General features: G+C 43.7%; 1 protein-coding gene across 1 annotated transcript in view; it reads left to right on the top strand.

The window, feature by feature from the left end:
* Positions 1-16,558, top strand: part of UST (uronyl 2-sulfotransferase) — a 250,940-nt gene that overhangs the window by 113,842 nt on the left and 120,540 nt on the right. The window contains exon 4 of the mRNA XM_074990414.1: positions 3,985-4,064. Within this exon, the coding sequence (XP_074846515.1) occupies positions 3,985-4,064 (80 nt within the window). The remainder of the gene's footprint in view (positions 1-3,984; positions 4,065-16,558) is intronic.

The raw sequence follows: 16,558 nt of genomic DNA, 5'->3' as shown, positions 1-16,558 counted from the left end.
TAGGAACTCGCTTTCAGCCAGCAACCGAACTTTGGCATTGCCACAGGCTGCATTAGTTGGAGATATCATGGAACTTGTCAGGATTGCCTCAAGGATTAATTACCTGCTTATTTTTACACCTAAATATAAGAATTCATTGGTAGGAGATTAGGATATTAAAGAGTATTTCCCCTTTTATTTTTCCTTAACATCTCTCCTTCTTCTCTTTCTCCCTTTCAGCCCTTACTTTTCTTTGTCCCTTCCATAAAGTCTATAATCCCTGTAGACTGCAGCCAGTAAAGGTACACTTGATCTCACATGTGCTAGAGCAGTGGTTCGCAACCTGTGGGTCGCGACACCCTTGGGTGCTCAGGATGTCTTCCTGAGGGTTGCAGCTCCGGAGCCACGTGCAGCTCTTTAAGGAGCCACTTGCGGCTCGGAGCACTGCCACTGCTGACTCCTCTTGCGACTCTGGAGGCTGCCGCCATTTAAACAAAGCCCTCAGTTAAAACTGGATTTAGTTATTATGTTTAAGTGGCAGCAGCCTCCAGAGCCGCAAGAGGAATTAGTGGTGGCAGGGATCCCCGGAAGAGGAAGCTGGTAGCCACCCACATGCTGCACATGGGGAAAGGAGAGCTGGGGAGAGGGGCGGCCAAGCCTGTCCTGCCAGAGCCATGCTGAGGAGGCGGCGATGGCAGTGGGGAGCAGTGAGGGGAGGTGGTGGCCATGGAGGAGCAGTGCTCAGAGCTCATCATTTGCGTCAGGTAAAACCTGGGGTTGGAGTGGTGGGTTTGAAGCTGATGGAGAGAAAAGCTTGGGGTTTGAGGCTGGTAGGAGTTAAGCCTGGGGATGCGGGGGTGGGTTTCGGGCTAATAGTGGTCAAGCCTGGGGTTGAGGGGTGGGTTGGGGGCTGATAGAGGGTAAAGCTTGCGGATGGGGGTTAAAGCTTGGGGATAGGAGGGCGGGTTTGGGGGCTGAGGTGAGTGAAACCTGGAGATGGGGGTAACTTAACTTTCTAAATTGTACAAATCATTATGTGTGTGCTGTTCTTAAAGTAGGGGTGACAAAAAGTATAGTTTGACGTTATTTATTAAGGATCACCTCATGTTCATGTGCATTGCAGCTCTTGAAGTATTGATTTTGTAACTGAATTTGAAAAAATGGCTCTTCTCGCTATTTTGGGGGTCACGACACAAGTGCAATAAAATATGGGGGTCATGGATGAAAAAGGTTGCGCACCACTGTGCTAGAGCCAGAATGACAATCCATCAGTAGGGGGCCATGCTTAAAAGGATAGACGTGACAACCCTCTAGGGCTGCATCACTGCTCCTCATACATATCTCTGAGGGCAGGGGGAGAGAGCATGTGTGTATCTGAAACTATAAAAATCCAATTGCCATTTTATTCTAACTACTGCATGCAGTGTACAAGGTTTGGCATGAGAGTTGGGATGCAGTTGTGATAGACACCTTGGAAAAACCTAAAATAGATGTGTATAAAGTACAAGAATTAGACTGTTATCTACGAATTAAACCAGTGACAAAGGAACACCAGATGAAAAAGGGAATCAGTTGGTAAAAGTGAATTTTAGATTTTCCATAGTAGTAGGGTATCTTCTTCCAGTCTGGCACACTTCTGTGTAGGTTTGTCGTTCCAAAATTCTCAACCCAGAATAAGAGAAGGAAAGATGCATGCCCGTTTGTAATTTGTTTTCAGAAGGTAGATGGTCAAGTTGCCATTGGATTTTCAAACTGTCCTATATAAATTGACAGAGAATGATGTCCCTTCTATAGACTGTAATATACCTATAGTCAAGAGACCATTTTCTATCAAACTCTGTTGCTTTTTTAGCGTGAGGACTCATTAGATCTCTGTTGATTTCATATGTCTTAAATCAGTGTTCCTCAATGTGTTTTTAAATAAAGTACGCCTTATTTAAAAAAAAACAAACAAAAAAAAACGGTACTCCCAGGCTTCTCATACTGTCAGGTGAGAAAGATGGTCCTAAGGTAATCTGGGGTTTTGAAACAAGTGTCATTCAAACTTTCCAGATTGTCATGTGTATCCGGATTACTGTGCTCTTTTCAGGAGTTAGATTTGTTTTGCAAACCACCAAGTTACACCTCACTTAAAAATTATTTACTTACAAAAACAGGCAAAAATATCACAGAAGACAACTACTGTGCTAACTTTATACCATCTCATTATCAAATAAATAAATTGGAATAGAAATATTGTACTTACATTTCAGCATAAGCCATATAAAGCAGTAGAAACAAGTCATTGTCTGAATGAACTTTAAGATTGCACTGACTTCCCACGTGTTTTTATGTAGCCTGTTGTAAAACTAGGCAAATATCTAGATGAGTTGATGTACCCTCTGGAAGACTTCAGCATGCCCCTGGTTAAGAAACACTGTTAAATGATAGGCATGATGCCAGATTTCTCTGTTTTTCATGTTGCAAGTAAGATGCCATACAATTTTAAGGAAAAAAAAACTTTGATAATATTGAGGGGAAACCATCTTTTAAATTTGTGACCCCTCAAATTTTTTTTCATGAGTTTAGTAAATGAGTTTATATAAATTGGAGCACAATTTTAGAGCAATTCTTTGTCTTCCATGGCTATTTTTCTTTATGAACTGTTCCCATGTTGTGTATTAGTGTCCACTACCTAGTTTGTAAAATTACTGGTGTAATTATTGTGCTCTTCAAATGCAGTTATGTTCAGTGTCTTTTATTCCCTAATGCAGCCTTGAAGTTTTTGATGATGTCAGTTAGAAAATGAGAGAAAAGCAGAAGTCAGGAAGTCAGAGTAACAAGAATGCTTGGAATTTTTTTGCATATATTTCATTTAATGTGTTCAGCCCTTGACATTTTCCAGAATGCTGTGAAAACTAGAAGTCTGCACACATACATACACAAACTTCCACAGTTTTTCATGTCAGCTATTTTACATGGCCAAGTGTTAATTATATTTAATAATGTGAAATTAAATTAATTCTAAAAACTGCTAAAATGTGTTGAAAACAATAGGCCAAAACACCATTACTTGAAAAGGGATTTATGTGAAATGTTGATTATATTCACATGTTCAATATGCTATGCAAAAGAAGAAAGAGGAAAGGTCAGTTATATATCTATGAGCAGACATCAATCCATTCAGTACTCTGGCAATGATAGGAACTACTATCATTATGTAAAATCAGTAATGGTCTGAACCCACATTTTCGAACACTTCACGTTTGGAAATTGTGGTTAGTGATTTAGATCCATTTTGAAAATAGAGGCCACTTTCAAAATTCAGATCCAGATTTGGGTACATTTAGAGTTAGGATTTTAGTTTGTATCTTTCTCTAAAACGGGTGTGCCAAGTGGGGGGTGGGTCCCCTCAGGGTGGCATGAAATTTCCTAAGGGGGTGCAGTACAATCGACTTCTGAGTCTCAGGCTCATCCATCTCATTAAAATTGTTGAGCTATGTTTCTTATGTATGTACATTCACATTGGTATACCAATGAATAAAGTTTTTACATTCTATGCATATTTCTTACACAGGCCAAAAGGGATTTTTTTTTCATATAAACGTAATCCCAATTTCCATTTGTTTGTATTACAGTAGATAGGTGAGGAAGGGGATGGGAGGCTAATTGAGGATGAAAAGTGGGGCCCAGTGTAAAAGCTTTGCTCACCCCTGCTCTAAAGTATAAATTGACTTTTGGAAGCATGTAAACTTGCGGTACAGTATACTTATTCCTACTAGAGTGGTAAAATTGGTGTTTTTGGATTCTTGGAGCTCTGCTGACTGTCCCTTTTTACATGGGTGACAAGCACTAGACTTGCAGTCATAGTCTGGTGGGGGTTTTTTTGTTTTGTTTTTTTGTGAGTAGGTCTTAACAAGTAAATGTTGATAAGGTGTTTGAGTGTTGCCATTTGTGTCCAAAAACACAAGTTGGTTTAATTCGGTAATTTTAATTTAGTTGTAATTCTTGTTTAATTTTTTTTAGATGGAATTGATTAAAAACATAAGCACTGCTGAGCAGCCTTATTTATTCACCAGACATGTTCATTTCCTCAACTTTTCAAGGTAAGGAACTTTCCCAGTTACAAGACTTTCTCGTTTCTTTTTGCTGCAGTTAATAGAAATAATGTGTAGGTTTTCTTCTCATTTGTACACTAATCTGTATTCTTGTGAGAAAAATCTTTTTGATGCTGAAAGCTTCACAAATACAGGTGAAGGGTAAGACTTCTGCTGCATAGCATTATTGCCTCTAATTTTCATCAGCCTGCATGCCACAGCCTGCTTTTACCTACAAGAGATAATTTTAGCTAATGACTTTCCCAGCTCTCTCCACACACACACACACATTCACTCACTCACTCACTCTGAAATATGTATTAATGAAGTATCTGCCAGATTTCCAGTTGAGTTTTGCATCTTTGAAGGTAGCTGTTTTGTAATACATTAACTTCTTCCTTTAAAATGTAAGTTCTTTGGACAGAAGGATGTATGAATTGGCAAATTTAACTTACTGTACATCATTATGTACACCTGTTGCCTGTTTTCTAATAGATTAACATCAGACTTTAGTGGTTTTATACCAGAAGTAAATTCTACCTAATGGCTGTACAAAAATTGTCTTTCATCCCAAACGGTACCAAAATGTTTTATAAACCACATAGAAGGAATTACATCATCTAATGGAGTGCAGCCTCTTCTGGGATAAAATGCAGCAACTATTAAAAGTGCAGTTTATAGGACAGAAAGTGAAGAATACCCAATGTGGATTAAACTAATGGGAAATTTTAGGAAGACAAAATAGCACCAGTTAGAGCGTGGTATGAGGACAGAGCAGGGGTGGGCAATAATTTTTAGTGGTGGTTGGGGCACTCCAACTATTTGGCAAGTGGCCCAGGGCCACGTTTTTCTATGAAGGCAGTGTGGGGTCTGGGATGGAGGTTGAATACAGAAGGGAGCTTGGAGTAGAGGACTGGGGTGCAAGAGACTGAGAGGTTTAAGAAAGAGTTTGGGTGAAGGAAGGGAGTGTGACCTGAGGCAGTGGATTGTGGTGCCAGGTCGGGGAGGGGTTTGGGGGCAGGAGAGGATTCTGGCCTGGGGGAGGGTTATAGGAGGAGCTGCATGGTCTGGGAGGGAGCTGTGACCTGCTGGGAGGGATGTTGTGGAGGGTGAGGATGGTGACCTGGGGCAGAGAGTTTGGGAGCTTGAAGGGCTGAGCGCCAGGGGCAGGTTTTGTCTGGGAGGCGCTTACCTAGGTGGCTCACAGCCAGCAGCCCCACGGGAGCCTGTGGCCAGCTCACTCCAGGCTTTTCAAAATGTCTGACTGATCTCTCCCCTTGTCTTGTGCACAGTATGATGCTGGTGGGGGAGGGGAAGAGGTAATCTTCAGGTACCAGGAATATAGCCAAGACTGAAATTTAAGGAGGGCTCCATCTTAGTATCCAGTATCAAACTGGTTCTTTGAACAACCTCATACCAGAAACTCTTGATACAGTGGCACTTCCAAAATGTTTGATCTATGGGAGGTTGCATTCAGCATTGCTACCCACTGGGGGGTGTGGGGTGCAGATGCTTAGGCTCCTAGGTCCCCAGAAGTCATAAGGCCGGCCCTGGGTCTGGAACCAGAGTGGGGGGCAAATCTGGGTCCCTTCCCCTCTCCCCCTTCAGGGAATTTGCAGAGCCCAACAATATGGACAAATGGGGCTCCCAGGCTTACCACACTACGAAAAAGCATTGGATTCACCACAATAACATTTCTATTCCAATCAAGTCTCAAACTATCAATTTTTGACAGGCTTTTTTTTTTCCCCCAGAAAAGATACAGCTGACTGAATAAATTCATCAGGCTTCCTCCAGAATAATAAATGCTTCAGTTCATAATCTGGTCCAAATACATTAGTAAAGAAATGCTCTTAACTGGAGATCTTTCTGTATTCTGGAGCAGGGCAAGACCAATTGTTGCTGGAGATATACAAATGGTTTTAATTTATCATTACTACTATGTGTCACAGACATGATTCCTATATTCATCCAATTTTTCCACATCAAGGTTGCCAACAATTTTAAGGATAGGATTGATCCATGGAGGAAAAATGAAAGGAGAACTTTGTAGCCAAGCTTGACCATTATTTTGTGGGATCTCTGGAGATATCGCATATCATTATTTGGGCTTATGATGCCTAAAAGGATGAGAAGAGCATACTAGTTCTTGTTTAATTGGAACCCACGTTGGTGTGTCTGTGGTCACAGCTGAGGACCACAAAGGTGCTTGTCTGAACAAAATTGGGATATGATAATTTTCTAAATTGGAAGAATAAAATCTTTGCATAGATGGGGGCGCTATAATTTGTTCTGACCCAGTGTGCGTTTCTTACCTGCATTTGAAGGAAGGTTCTGGAAATATTACTGATTTTCTTCAAATAAGTTTGAGGAATAGAATTAGAGAGTCTCTGAGGATATGCAGATTTCTGGAATGGACAGTCATTTTCATTACATTATTTTTTTTCCCCCAGAATTGAGGGTTAGAGAACCTTAGCCAGATGGGCAATAATTGTTGGAAAAAATAACCCAAATTACACGTACTACATGATGGGGTCAAATTTAGCTACGACAGATCAGGAAAGGGATCTAGGAGTTATAGTGGATAGTTCTCTGAAGACATCCACGCAGTGTGCAGCGGCAGTTAGTAAGGCAAATAGGATGTTAGGAATTATTAAAAAAGGGATCGATAATAAGACAAAAGATATCATACTTCCCCTATATAAAACTATGGTACGCCCACATCTTGAGTACTGCGTGCAGATGTGGTCTCCTCACCTCAAAAAAGATATATTGGCATTAGAAAAGGTTCAGAAAAGGGCGACTAAGATGATTAGGGGCTTGGAAAGGGTCCCATATGGGGAGAGGCTAGAGAGACTGGGACTTTTCAGTTTGGAAAAAAGGCGATTGAGGGGCGATATGATAGAGGTATATAAAATCATGAATGGTGTGGAGAAAGTGAATATAGAAAAATTATTTACCTTTTCCCATAATACAAGAACTAGGGGACACCAAATGAAATTGATGGGTAGTAGGTTCAAAACTAATAAAAGGAAATTTTTCTTCACACAGCGCACAGTCAACCTGTGGAACTCCTTGCCCGAGGAGGCTGTGAAGGCCAGGACTCTATTAGGGTTTAAAAAAGAGCTTGATAAATTTTTGCAGGTTAGGTCCATAAATGGCTATTAGCCAGGGATAAAGTATGGTGCCCTAGCCTTCAGAACAAGGGCAGGAGATGGATGGCAGGAGATAAATCACTTGATCATTGTCTTCTGTTCTCCTTCTCTGGGGCACCTGGCATTGGCCACCGTCGGCAGATGGGATGCTGGGCTCGATGGACCTTTGGTCTGACCCAGTATGGCCATTCTTATGTTCTTATGTTCTTAATTGGTTCCATATTTAGGTTATGAGAACCTTAAATATATTTAGGAAATGGTATTAAGTAATCCATATAAAGGGATTACAATTGAAAGCCCCAATTTGAGAAGGCCTTTGTGGACATACAGTACTTGTTGCCTGAGATTTCAAACATACCCCAGATTAATTTTATATCCTATGATGATTTCAAATTTACTAAGTGAGGAGAAGGCAGGAATGGTGTCTTCAGACTTAGATACAAATGAAAGGGCATCGTTTTGTACTCTATTTGACCTACCTTGATACAATGAATAGTTGATTTGTTCTGATGGCAATGGCTAAAGGTTCTAGAAATACATCAAATGGAGGAGAAATGGGGCAGCTGTGCCTCATACCTCTCTCTAATAAAAAGAGCAAAGGTGGGGGAATACAGTTTGTCACTAAAACCTTAATCCAAACAGTAACATTACTGAGCCCCCATTTTGGTAATATTTAAAAAAGCTAATCCCAGCCTATGCAGTCAGAGAGCTTTTTAGCATTTAAAGAAATGTCAGTTAAGGGCTCAGGCTGGTTCAGGCTGCAGTTGAGGAGGGAAAAAACAGTTCAGTATCCTGTAAAACATAAACTGATTAAAAAGTTGATAGGGTAAGGAAACTCTGTGCTTGTGTCATTTAAGATCATTGAAAGCAGCATTCTTCTGCTGCATAGTACAGTTTTAAAGCTGTGTTAAGTTAATATTCAGTAGTTAACTTTTAAAGGAACCGTAACATTTTATTCAGCATTCTCAAGCTGTTCATAACTCTGAGGTTCTACGACATAATGCATGAGTCAGCTTTGTGCAGTCTCATAGCAAATGCTTTAGCTATCTTTGCATTACAAGTGATTAAGGAAATTGGTCTGTAATTACTATGTAGTCCAAGGTCTTTATTCAGTTTTGGAATAACTGAAATTACTTCTTCTCTGAGTAGGAGAAGGAGTTGCTCATTCTGAGCCTCATTGACCAAATTTAGTAACTCAGGCATTAAGGTTTCAGAGAACTTTCTATAGAATTCAGTGGGGAACCTGTATGCAACAGAAGTCTTTGCAATCTTCATTTCATTTATAGATGGATTTCTTGGGAGGAAATGAAAAGCTTCTTGTGAGAGTGAGCCATGTGTGCCTGACACAATCCACTGAAAAGTTGTCTGGGGCATCTTTACTTGTTTTCGCTCCAGCTCTGTATAGTTTTGAATAAACCTGTTTGCAAATGCTAGAAGAATGCTGTTGAGATTGTTTATTAATATCTCAATGTGTTGTACATAACTTGCTGCTAGTACCACAAATAGCACCAGTCTTATTTGTGTTAGCCTTGTGATTAAGTCTGTATGCCTTCAGCTTGCCAGCTGTCTCAACAGATTCCCTGTAGTTTGATTTCAAAGAAAATAGAGCAGTCTTTTGGGACAAGTTTGTTGACTGCATATCTTAAACTGATGGGGGATTCTGACTTGTTTTTGAGGAGGGGGCAGAAGCATAGTCTACATCCAGAGCCTTAATTCCTTTCAAGAGGGCATCAACTCCATGTTCTCTCCTTTTATTTTTAACGATGGCATAAGAGATTATACAACCTCTGATAGGCATTAAAGACTTCCCAGGGAGTGTCAAATAATGAAGTGGGGCATGAGAAGATTTTTTTTTTTAAAGTTATAACTTTTGTTGGGTAGAGTTGACAAATGCTACATTAAAAAGCGTAGTCATTTAATCTGCACATTTTAGTTGGGGGTGCAAACTGGGAGCCAAAAAAGTGCATAGGTGCATGTTCAGTTATAATAATATTACCAATGCCACAATTTGTGGCACAACTGATCAAGTCTTGTGACACTGAAGGAATAGCTAAATCTTAAATAAGTTGAATCAGCTGTAAGAAAAATTTCTGTAACTTCTGACTATAGGATTACTAAGTCTCTCCACACATCCTGTAAACCTAAATCAACCACATATGTATTAAGTACCTCACAAGTATTTGTGTTTTTATATGGAGATAGGAAAAGATTTATCAAGAGAGGAATAGAATTCTGTTAGTCTTTAGCTATAATACTCAGTTGATGGCCCATTTATACTTAAATTACGAAAAAATGGGAAGTCAGCCTGGTCTGATCCATAAATATTGGTAGATATAGTTATAGAATTACCAATTTTAGCATTGAGGACAATAAATCTGCTCTTGCTGTTGGAGAGTGTGCTCAGAATAGTAACAGTCAACTTTTTATGGATTAGTATAGCAATGCTCCTTTTAGAATTGAAATAATTAAAAATGGTTCTGCCTAATCTATTCAATTTATAAACTTCCGATCTGTCAGATGTGTCTCTTGGAGCATGGCATTGTCAAGATTCTCTTTTTCTCAAGTATTGAGTATAATTTTTTTATTTCAAAGAGGGTTATTTACCTCTCAGGCCGCATCAGTCTTCTGGAAGATCTTTTGGAAGAGCACATCCACACACAAAAAAAGCAGATCAAAAGATCGATCCGCTATTTGAAATGATCAAAAGTACATTTTGTGTGTGGACACTTAGCATGTTCTTCCAAAAAAGGGCCTGATTTTCCAAAGGAACTTGCTACTGTAAATGCAGCCTCAATATTCCCAGACACGTTTAGTTATCAGAGCCATCATTTTTAGACTATACTGGATAAAATATAAACTCGCTTCATGAATAAATGAGAAATTTCAGTTTTTTCTGAGCAGCATACAGCTCTTGCACCAAAAGTTATACAATTCAGAAGTACGTTGTTGCTTCTCGGACTATATTGTACAGGAGCGAGAAGGAAATTTCCAGCATAGGAGAATAACTGGTGGGATGTGGAAGGTCTCAGGGGAGATGATGCAGAAAGAGGAACTAAAGGAGTGAAAAACAGAAAAAATGGTGGACCGAGATATACACATTGCATGATACAAACAAAAAAATTCCATTTCACCTGTTCAAAAACAACACACAATGCCCAGAGAGGATTGCCAGCTCAAGTGAGACTTGGAAATACACAGATCTCCAAGGGCCCCCATACATTACAAGTATGGTAATTTCTTGTTAGCAATACAGCCTTGCCATACTACTTCATAAGGAAGCATCCTCTAATAAAGCAGTGTATGCACACATACATATATTTATTAATTAATCATAGATCCCACAATGGTGCACCTTTCTCATAAGTTAAGGCAGTAGGAAATAAATCAATAGTAGCTCTTCAACCCTAAATAGATAGGAAGAAAAAAAGGTGCTAACATCACCATAAAATTGTTTAGAACAGCTGTATCCGATCTGAGCAATTCATAAATCCCATATATCTGGATTATTCCACAGATGCCTCCTCTTGCATACGAAAAGGGCAGCAAATTTCTGAGGCATTTTTATGCCTCTTGCAGGGAACAAAATGGTATTCTACTCTTGCCATTCTTAATGTGGAGCGTTGCAGTGCATTTAATAAAATACCTTAGTCCGTTTTCCTGGTCAGTTGTTTTAAGTGGTTAAAAGCTGTCCTCATTGCAACCCCATCAGAGGCATGGAGCTGTATTTTATTTGTGAGTTCTCCCCATAACCGTTTCTCTCTCTTCCTCTCCCCCCCCCCCCCCCAGATTTCTGCAGTATTAAGTTCTTAGTGGTAAATTTTAGGAACTTCACAATCAGTGCTCTTCTTAAACTATGTTCCGCAGACAACTCACACGGGTGCCTTGAGCATCAGACACTTTTTTGATATCATACACTGATGGTATATGTTTTCTGTTATTAAAACCAGATATAATGTTACTGATTTATTGCTATGGTACCTGCTTAAATTACTTCATGTTGGTTTTGCTGAATATGTTGCTGTTTGTTTGTTTGTTTTTTTTGTTCTGACAATAATTTTTTTGAAGAAAATTTACTTAGTTGTTCTTCATAAAAAAATATTATTGTGTGGTGTTCCATGGTCTCAAAATGTTTAAGAAACACTGCTGTAGGCTGATATCCTGCAGCTGGCTTGGGGGCAGGATCCAGTGTGCCCATTCTGAACCAAAACAAATATCTACTGACAGAGCCAACAGCTTAGTTACGAGGTCAGAGATTTAGACAATTTCTTTTTCCACTTCCCTCTTGGACACCCCGATTCCTGATGCTGTTGTTCCATTGTAAACAGCTTTCTAGATAAATTAGCTTGGTGTTAATAGTCTTGATATCATTACAGTTCTTCATAACCTGTCATTTCTTCTCTTTGAAATCCTCTGCCAGTTCAGAAATTCTGTGTTGTGCTTCAGCCATCTGTCTGGATAGAGCTTGTAGTGCACTCTGAATCTCAGTCTTGGGGGTCTGTAGGTTGAAAACTGTAGGTGTAATTTCAACAGTCCTTGCAGCCACCTTTTGTTATACAGCCATCAGCTGTGGTCTGTCGGGGTCAGGCACTATTTAGCTTGTAGAAGGCAGATCTCCTCTCTATATTTGATGGTTTTAGATTCTGGGAGGAAGATACAGAGCTATAGGGCATCTCGGAGTTTCAAATGTCAGATGCAGCTTGAGCTGGAAGGTAGGGCATAGGCATGGTCTGCACTGTGAGGTTAGGTTAAAGTTAGCTGCATTGTCAATCTTATAACAAATGACTGTACACCACCAGGCCCCTCCTGCCGACCTTAACGGCTTTTAAAGTCAACTTTGGTACCCCATGTTGACAAGAGGGGTCGAGCTAAATTTGACCTTCTGAGGGTCAAATTCAAGGTAGTGCAAACACAGTGCTGTACAAGTCAATGTTCTTGGACTCTGGGAGGTGTCACCCAATGTCCTAATGTGACTACTCTGGCCATTACTTTCAACTCTGCTGCACTCCCAGATGCACAGGTGTGGTTGTGCCCTTGTGCACCCCCAAGCCAGCCAACGAGCTCAGTTGCATACTGGCCAGCTTCTTGGGCAGTGTTTCTTAAACTTTTTTGAGACCACGGAACACCAGACAATAATATTTTTTAATATGGAACACGTATGAAAATTTTCTTAAAAAAAAACAAACAAAAAACTTGTCAGACCAAAGGGGGGAAAAAAACGAACAGCAGCATATACAGCAAAAACAAAATGAAGTAATTTAATCAGATATCATAGCAATAAAGACGTAACATTGTAGCTCGTTTTAATAACAGAAAATACCATCAGTGTATTTTTTCCAAGCAGTGGTGGTGCACACATCTCATAGAGCTGGAAGAGACCACAGAAAGTCATTGTTCTTCTACGAGTGTCCCCGTGGGTGCTCCATGTTAGGTGTCAGGCTCGCCCCGGCGCCGCAGGTCGGATCTTTCCAGCAGTTTCTGCCGGACCGCGCATGCGCCGGCGCGCACCGCTCCCTTGCACGCTCCCGGCCACGTGCTCAATCCGGTCCCCGTCAGTTCCTCTTTAACTGCCATCGGCTGCAGACGGAATCCGGTCAGGCTACAGCCAGAGTCAGCGTATTTAACGTTCTTAAAGTGTTTTAGAGTTTCTTTTTCAGTCTTTTAGATTGTTAGCTTGTTATTGTTTTCTAAAAAAATAAGAGGAAGGAGTAAAGCTTCCAGTCTTAGCAACAAGCGGAGCACTGGAGGCCCGGGGACGTAGGGCCATTAGGCCTCCTGCCGCGGCAGGCTGAGTCAGAGAGGGGAACAGGCACAGAGAAGGTGCTAAGTACCCTATTAACATCTCAAAGACTCACCATAATGTCCTCTTCAGGATTCAAAAAGTGTGAGTCATGTCGCGAAGCGATGCCGGCCTCCGATGAGCACAGTCAGTGTATAAGGTGCCTTGGGGAATCTCATGTCACCCAGAAATGTTCCTTCTGCGCTAAGCTCACAACCAGAGCAAGGAAGGACAGGGAGATGCGGCTCAAAATGACGTGCCGGAGCGGCCGCAGCAGGAGGGACCCACAGGGGCCCATAAAAGGAAAGCTGCCTCCCTCACCCCGTCAGCGCAAAAACGGAGGAAGCTCTCACCAACCCGATCCCTGCCGGCAGCCTCAGCGAGCGGGACGGGTGGAGCGCATAGCCCCCAGCTGCAGTTACAGCTGAGCGGCGGCGGCGCGGAGATGCATGTGGCAGAGGCTGAGCCTCCGATAATCAAACAGCCGCCCCGCACCACGGGCAGGGCGGCGGCCAGGCAAGTGCCAGAACCAGTGGCACCGCAGGCAGCAGCACCGATGCCCGGGGAACCGGCAGTGCAGAGCGCACAGGCATGCAGCCTGCAGGCACCAGGGGAGACCACCCGCACGGCACCGCAGCGGAGCATGCCGAGCACGGCGCAGACAACGGGGCTGAGATCCCCGACGCGAAAGGGGGCGGAACCAGCCCTGCAGGGGAGGGGAAAAGGCAGCACAGAAAACCCGGCACCGCAGCCCTTCTCCAGACAGGGCTGCAGGGCTGCTTGCTCTGAGCCCTCCGCTCATGCTGCGGACCCCAACAAGAAGGCAGGGGTTACCCCCAGCCTATCCTGAGCCCCCATCCCCATTCCTACAACCAGCCTCACCATGGCTCGGACCACCTTTGCCCTTTTTGGGCTTTGAACCTTTGGAGTACTACCACAAGTCAGTCTGTCCAGTATCTCAATTATCCAGACGATCTCGCTCCCCCAGGCGCGGGGGTATGCGCATCGAGAGTGGTCCAGGTCCCCATCTCAGGAGCAGTGCCCGTGTTGCCATGGTCGCCCCTATCACGCGGGGCATAGACACCATAGGCATACTCCCAGGGACAGATCCCCCCAGACGGTTCCATATCCCCGAGGGCAATCGCGAACAGGGACAGACACACAGACATCTCAAGGGGAGGTGATTCTGGAACCCCGAGATTTTCCCTCACAAGCTTCCAGCGAGCGGATATATCACCGTCAACAGGACCCAGAGGGGTCCAGAAAGGCTTACCCTAGCAGTTCCTTGCTATCTTCCCCTGACGAGGCCACGGCCCCAGGGGATGTCCATCCTCCGGACGATCTCAAACAGTTCCAAGAGCTGTTTAAAAGGGTGGCCTTTCACGCAAGGCATCCAAACAGCAGAGGTGCAGGAGAAGCACCATAAGCTCCTTAAAAACCTGAGACCTCTGGCCTCCTCCAAAATAGCTATACCGCTCGATGAAGCAATCATGGAGTCCGCCACCACGATATGGCAGACCCCTGCGTCCATTCCGCCTATAAACAAGAGAGCAGACAAGAAACACTTCGTCCCGGCGAAGGGCATGGAGTTCCTGTTCAGCCACCCACAACCAAATTCTCTGGTGGTGGAATTGTCTCAACAGAGGTCAAAAACTTCTCAGTTCAAGACAGCGGGAACGGACAAAGATGCCAAGAAACTAGAGTTGTTCGACAGAAAGGTCTACTCCTCCTCTACCCTACTGTTGAGAATGGCGAATTACACAGCACATCTAGTGAACCATAATTTTGACAACTACTCCAGGCTGACTTCCCTCATGGACTCGCTTCCAGAGGACAAGAAGCCGGTGCTCAAGGCCATCGTGCAGGAAGGCTACGCAGCCTCGAGGACGGGAGTTCAGATTGCCCTAGACGTAGCGGACACGGCAGCATGCTCAACAGCTATGGCAGTGGTCATGCGCAGGGAGTCCTGGCTCCAAACATCGGGTATCCCGAGGGATTTGCAGGCGCAGATCGTTGATCTCCCCTTTGACACGCAGAAGCTGTTTGCTGAATCAACCGACTCGGTCCTTCATTCCAGTAAAGATTCAAGAGCGACTCTTAGGACCTTGGGGATTTACACCCCTCCATACAGAAAGAAAAAGTATTACTCTCAGCAAAGACGGTACCGGTATCAACCACAGCGTCCCCAGTACCACAGGGGTTACAAGCAAGGGGCGACATCAACAGCACCAGCAATACAGAACTCCCAGGCAACGTTCCCAACAGAGCCGTGCATCCTCGGGGCAGGGCCAAAGGCCACACGTTTGACACACAGATCCAGGGCTGCACCATCACTACCATCGCGCAATGTCATCCGAAGCTATTACTCCACCATCACCTCCGACCATTCTACGACCAGTGGCAAAGGATCACCACAGACAAATGGGTACTGGAGATCATAGCCACGGGGTACGTGATCCCCTTCCAGTCGCTCCCACCGCCACGACCTCCACCCAGGCCCCACCTAAAGGATGCCTCCCACGAAGCGAGACTCAAGCAGGAGGTAGACCATCTCATACTCATAGGGGCAGTGGAAAGAGTGCTGGAGCAACTTCGAGGGAAAGGGTTCTACTCCAGATATTTCCTCACGGAGAAAAAGACAGGAGGCTGGAGGCCCATCCTAGATCTTCGGGGCCTCAACCAGTACCTGCCTAAGCAACGCTTTCAGATGATTACAGTCGCCTCTATACTTACGGCACTGGACGATGGAGATTGGTTCGCAGCCCTTGACTTACAGGACACGTATTTCCATATAACTATCCACCCGGCTCACAGACGCTTTCTCCGGTTTATGGTAGGCAAAGAACATTTTCAATACAAGGTTCTGCCGTTCGGCCTCTCCTCGGCCCCCAGAGTCTTCACCAAGACCTTGGCAGTGGTGTCAGCCTACCTGCACAGACAGGGGGTGTTTATATTCCCATATCTGGATGACTGCCTACTGAAAGGGGCCTCGAAGGAGGAGGTACTTCGCATGATACGCGTCACAGCAGGCACGTTCTCTTCGCTGGGCCTGGTCATCAATCTGGCAAAATCAAAGATAGACCCCACACAGGACATAGGCTACGTCTACACATGAACGCTACATCGAAATAGCTTATTTCGATGTAGTGACATCGAAATAGGCTATTTCGATGAATAACGTCTACACGTCCTCCAGGGCTGGCAACGTCGACGTTCAACATCGATGTTGCGCAGCACTACATCGAAATAGACGCTGCAAGGGAACATCTACACGCCACAGTAGCACACATCGAAATAAGGGTGCCAGGCACAGCTGCAGAGAGGATCACAGGGCGGACTCAACAGCAAGCCACTCCCTTCAAGGGCCCCTCCCAGACACAGTTGCACTAAACAACACAAGATCCACAGAGCCAACAACTGGTTGCAGACCCTGTGCATGCAGCATGGATCCCCAGCTGCAGCAGCAGCAGCCAGAAGCCCTGGGCTAAGGGCTGCTGCACATGGTGACCATAGATCCCCGCAGGGGCTGGAGAGAGAGCGTCTCTCAACCCCTCAGCTGATGGCCGCCATGG

This window comes from Carettochelys insculpta, chromosome 3 (genome assembly GCF_033958435.1).
Source record: "Carettochelys insculpta isolate YL-2023 chromosome 3, ASM3395843v1, whole genome shotgun sequence".
In the NCBI taxonomy this organism is placed as follows: Eukaryota; Metazoa; Chordata; order Testudines; family Carettochelyidae; genus Carettochelys; species Carettochelys insculpta.
The sequence above is the reverse complement of the archived record's forward strand: the minus strand, read 5'-3'. Positions and strand labels throughout refer to the sequence as shown.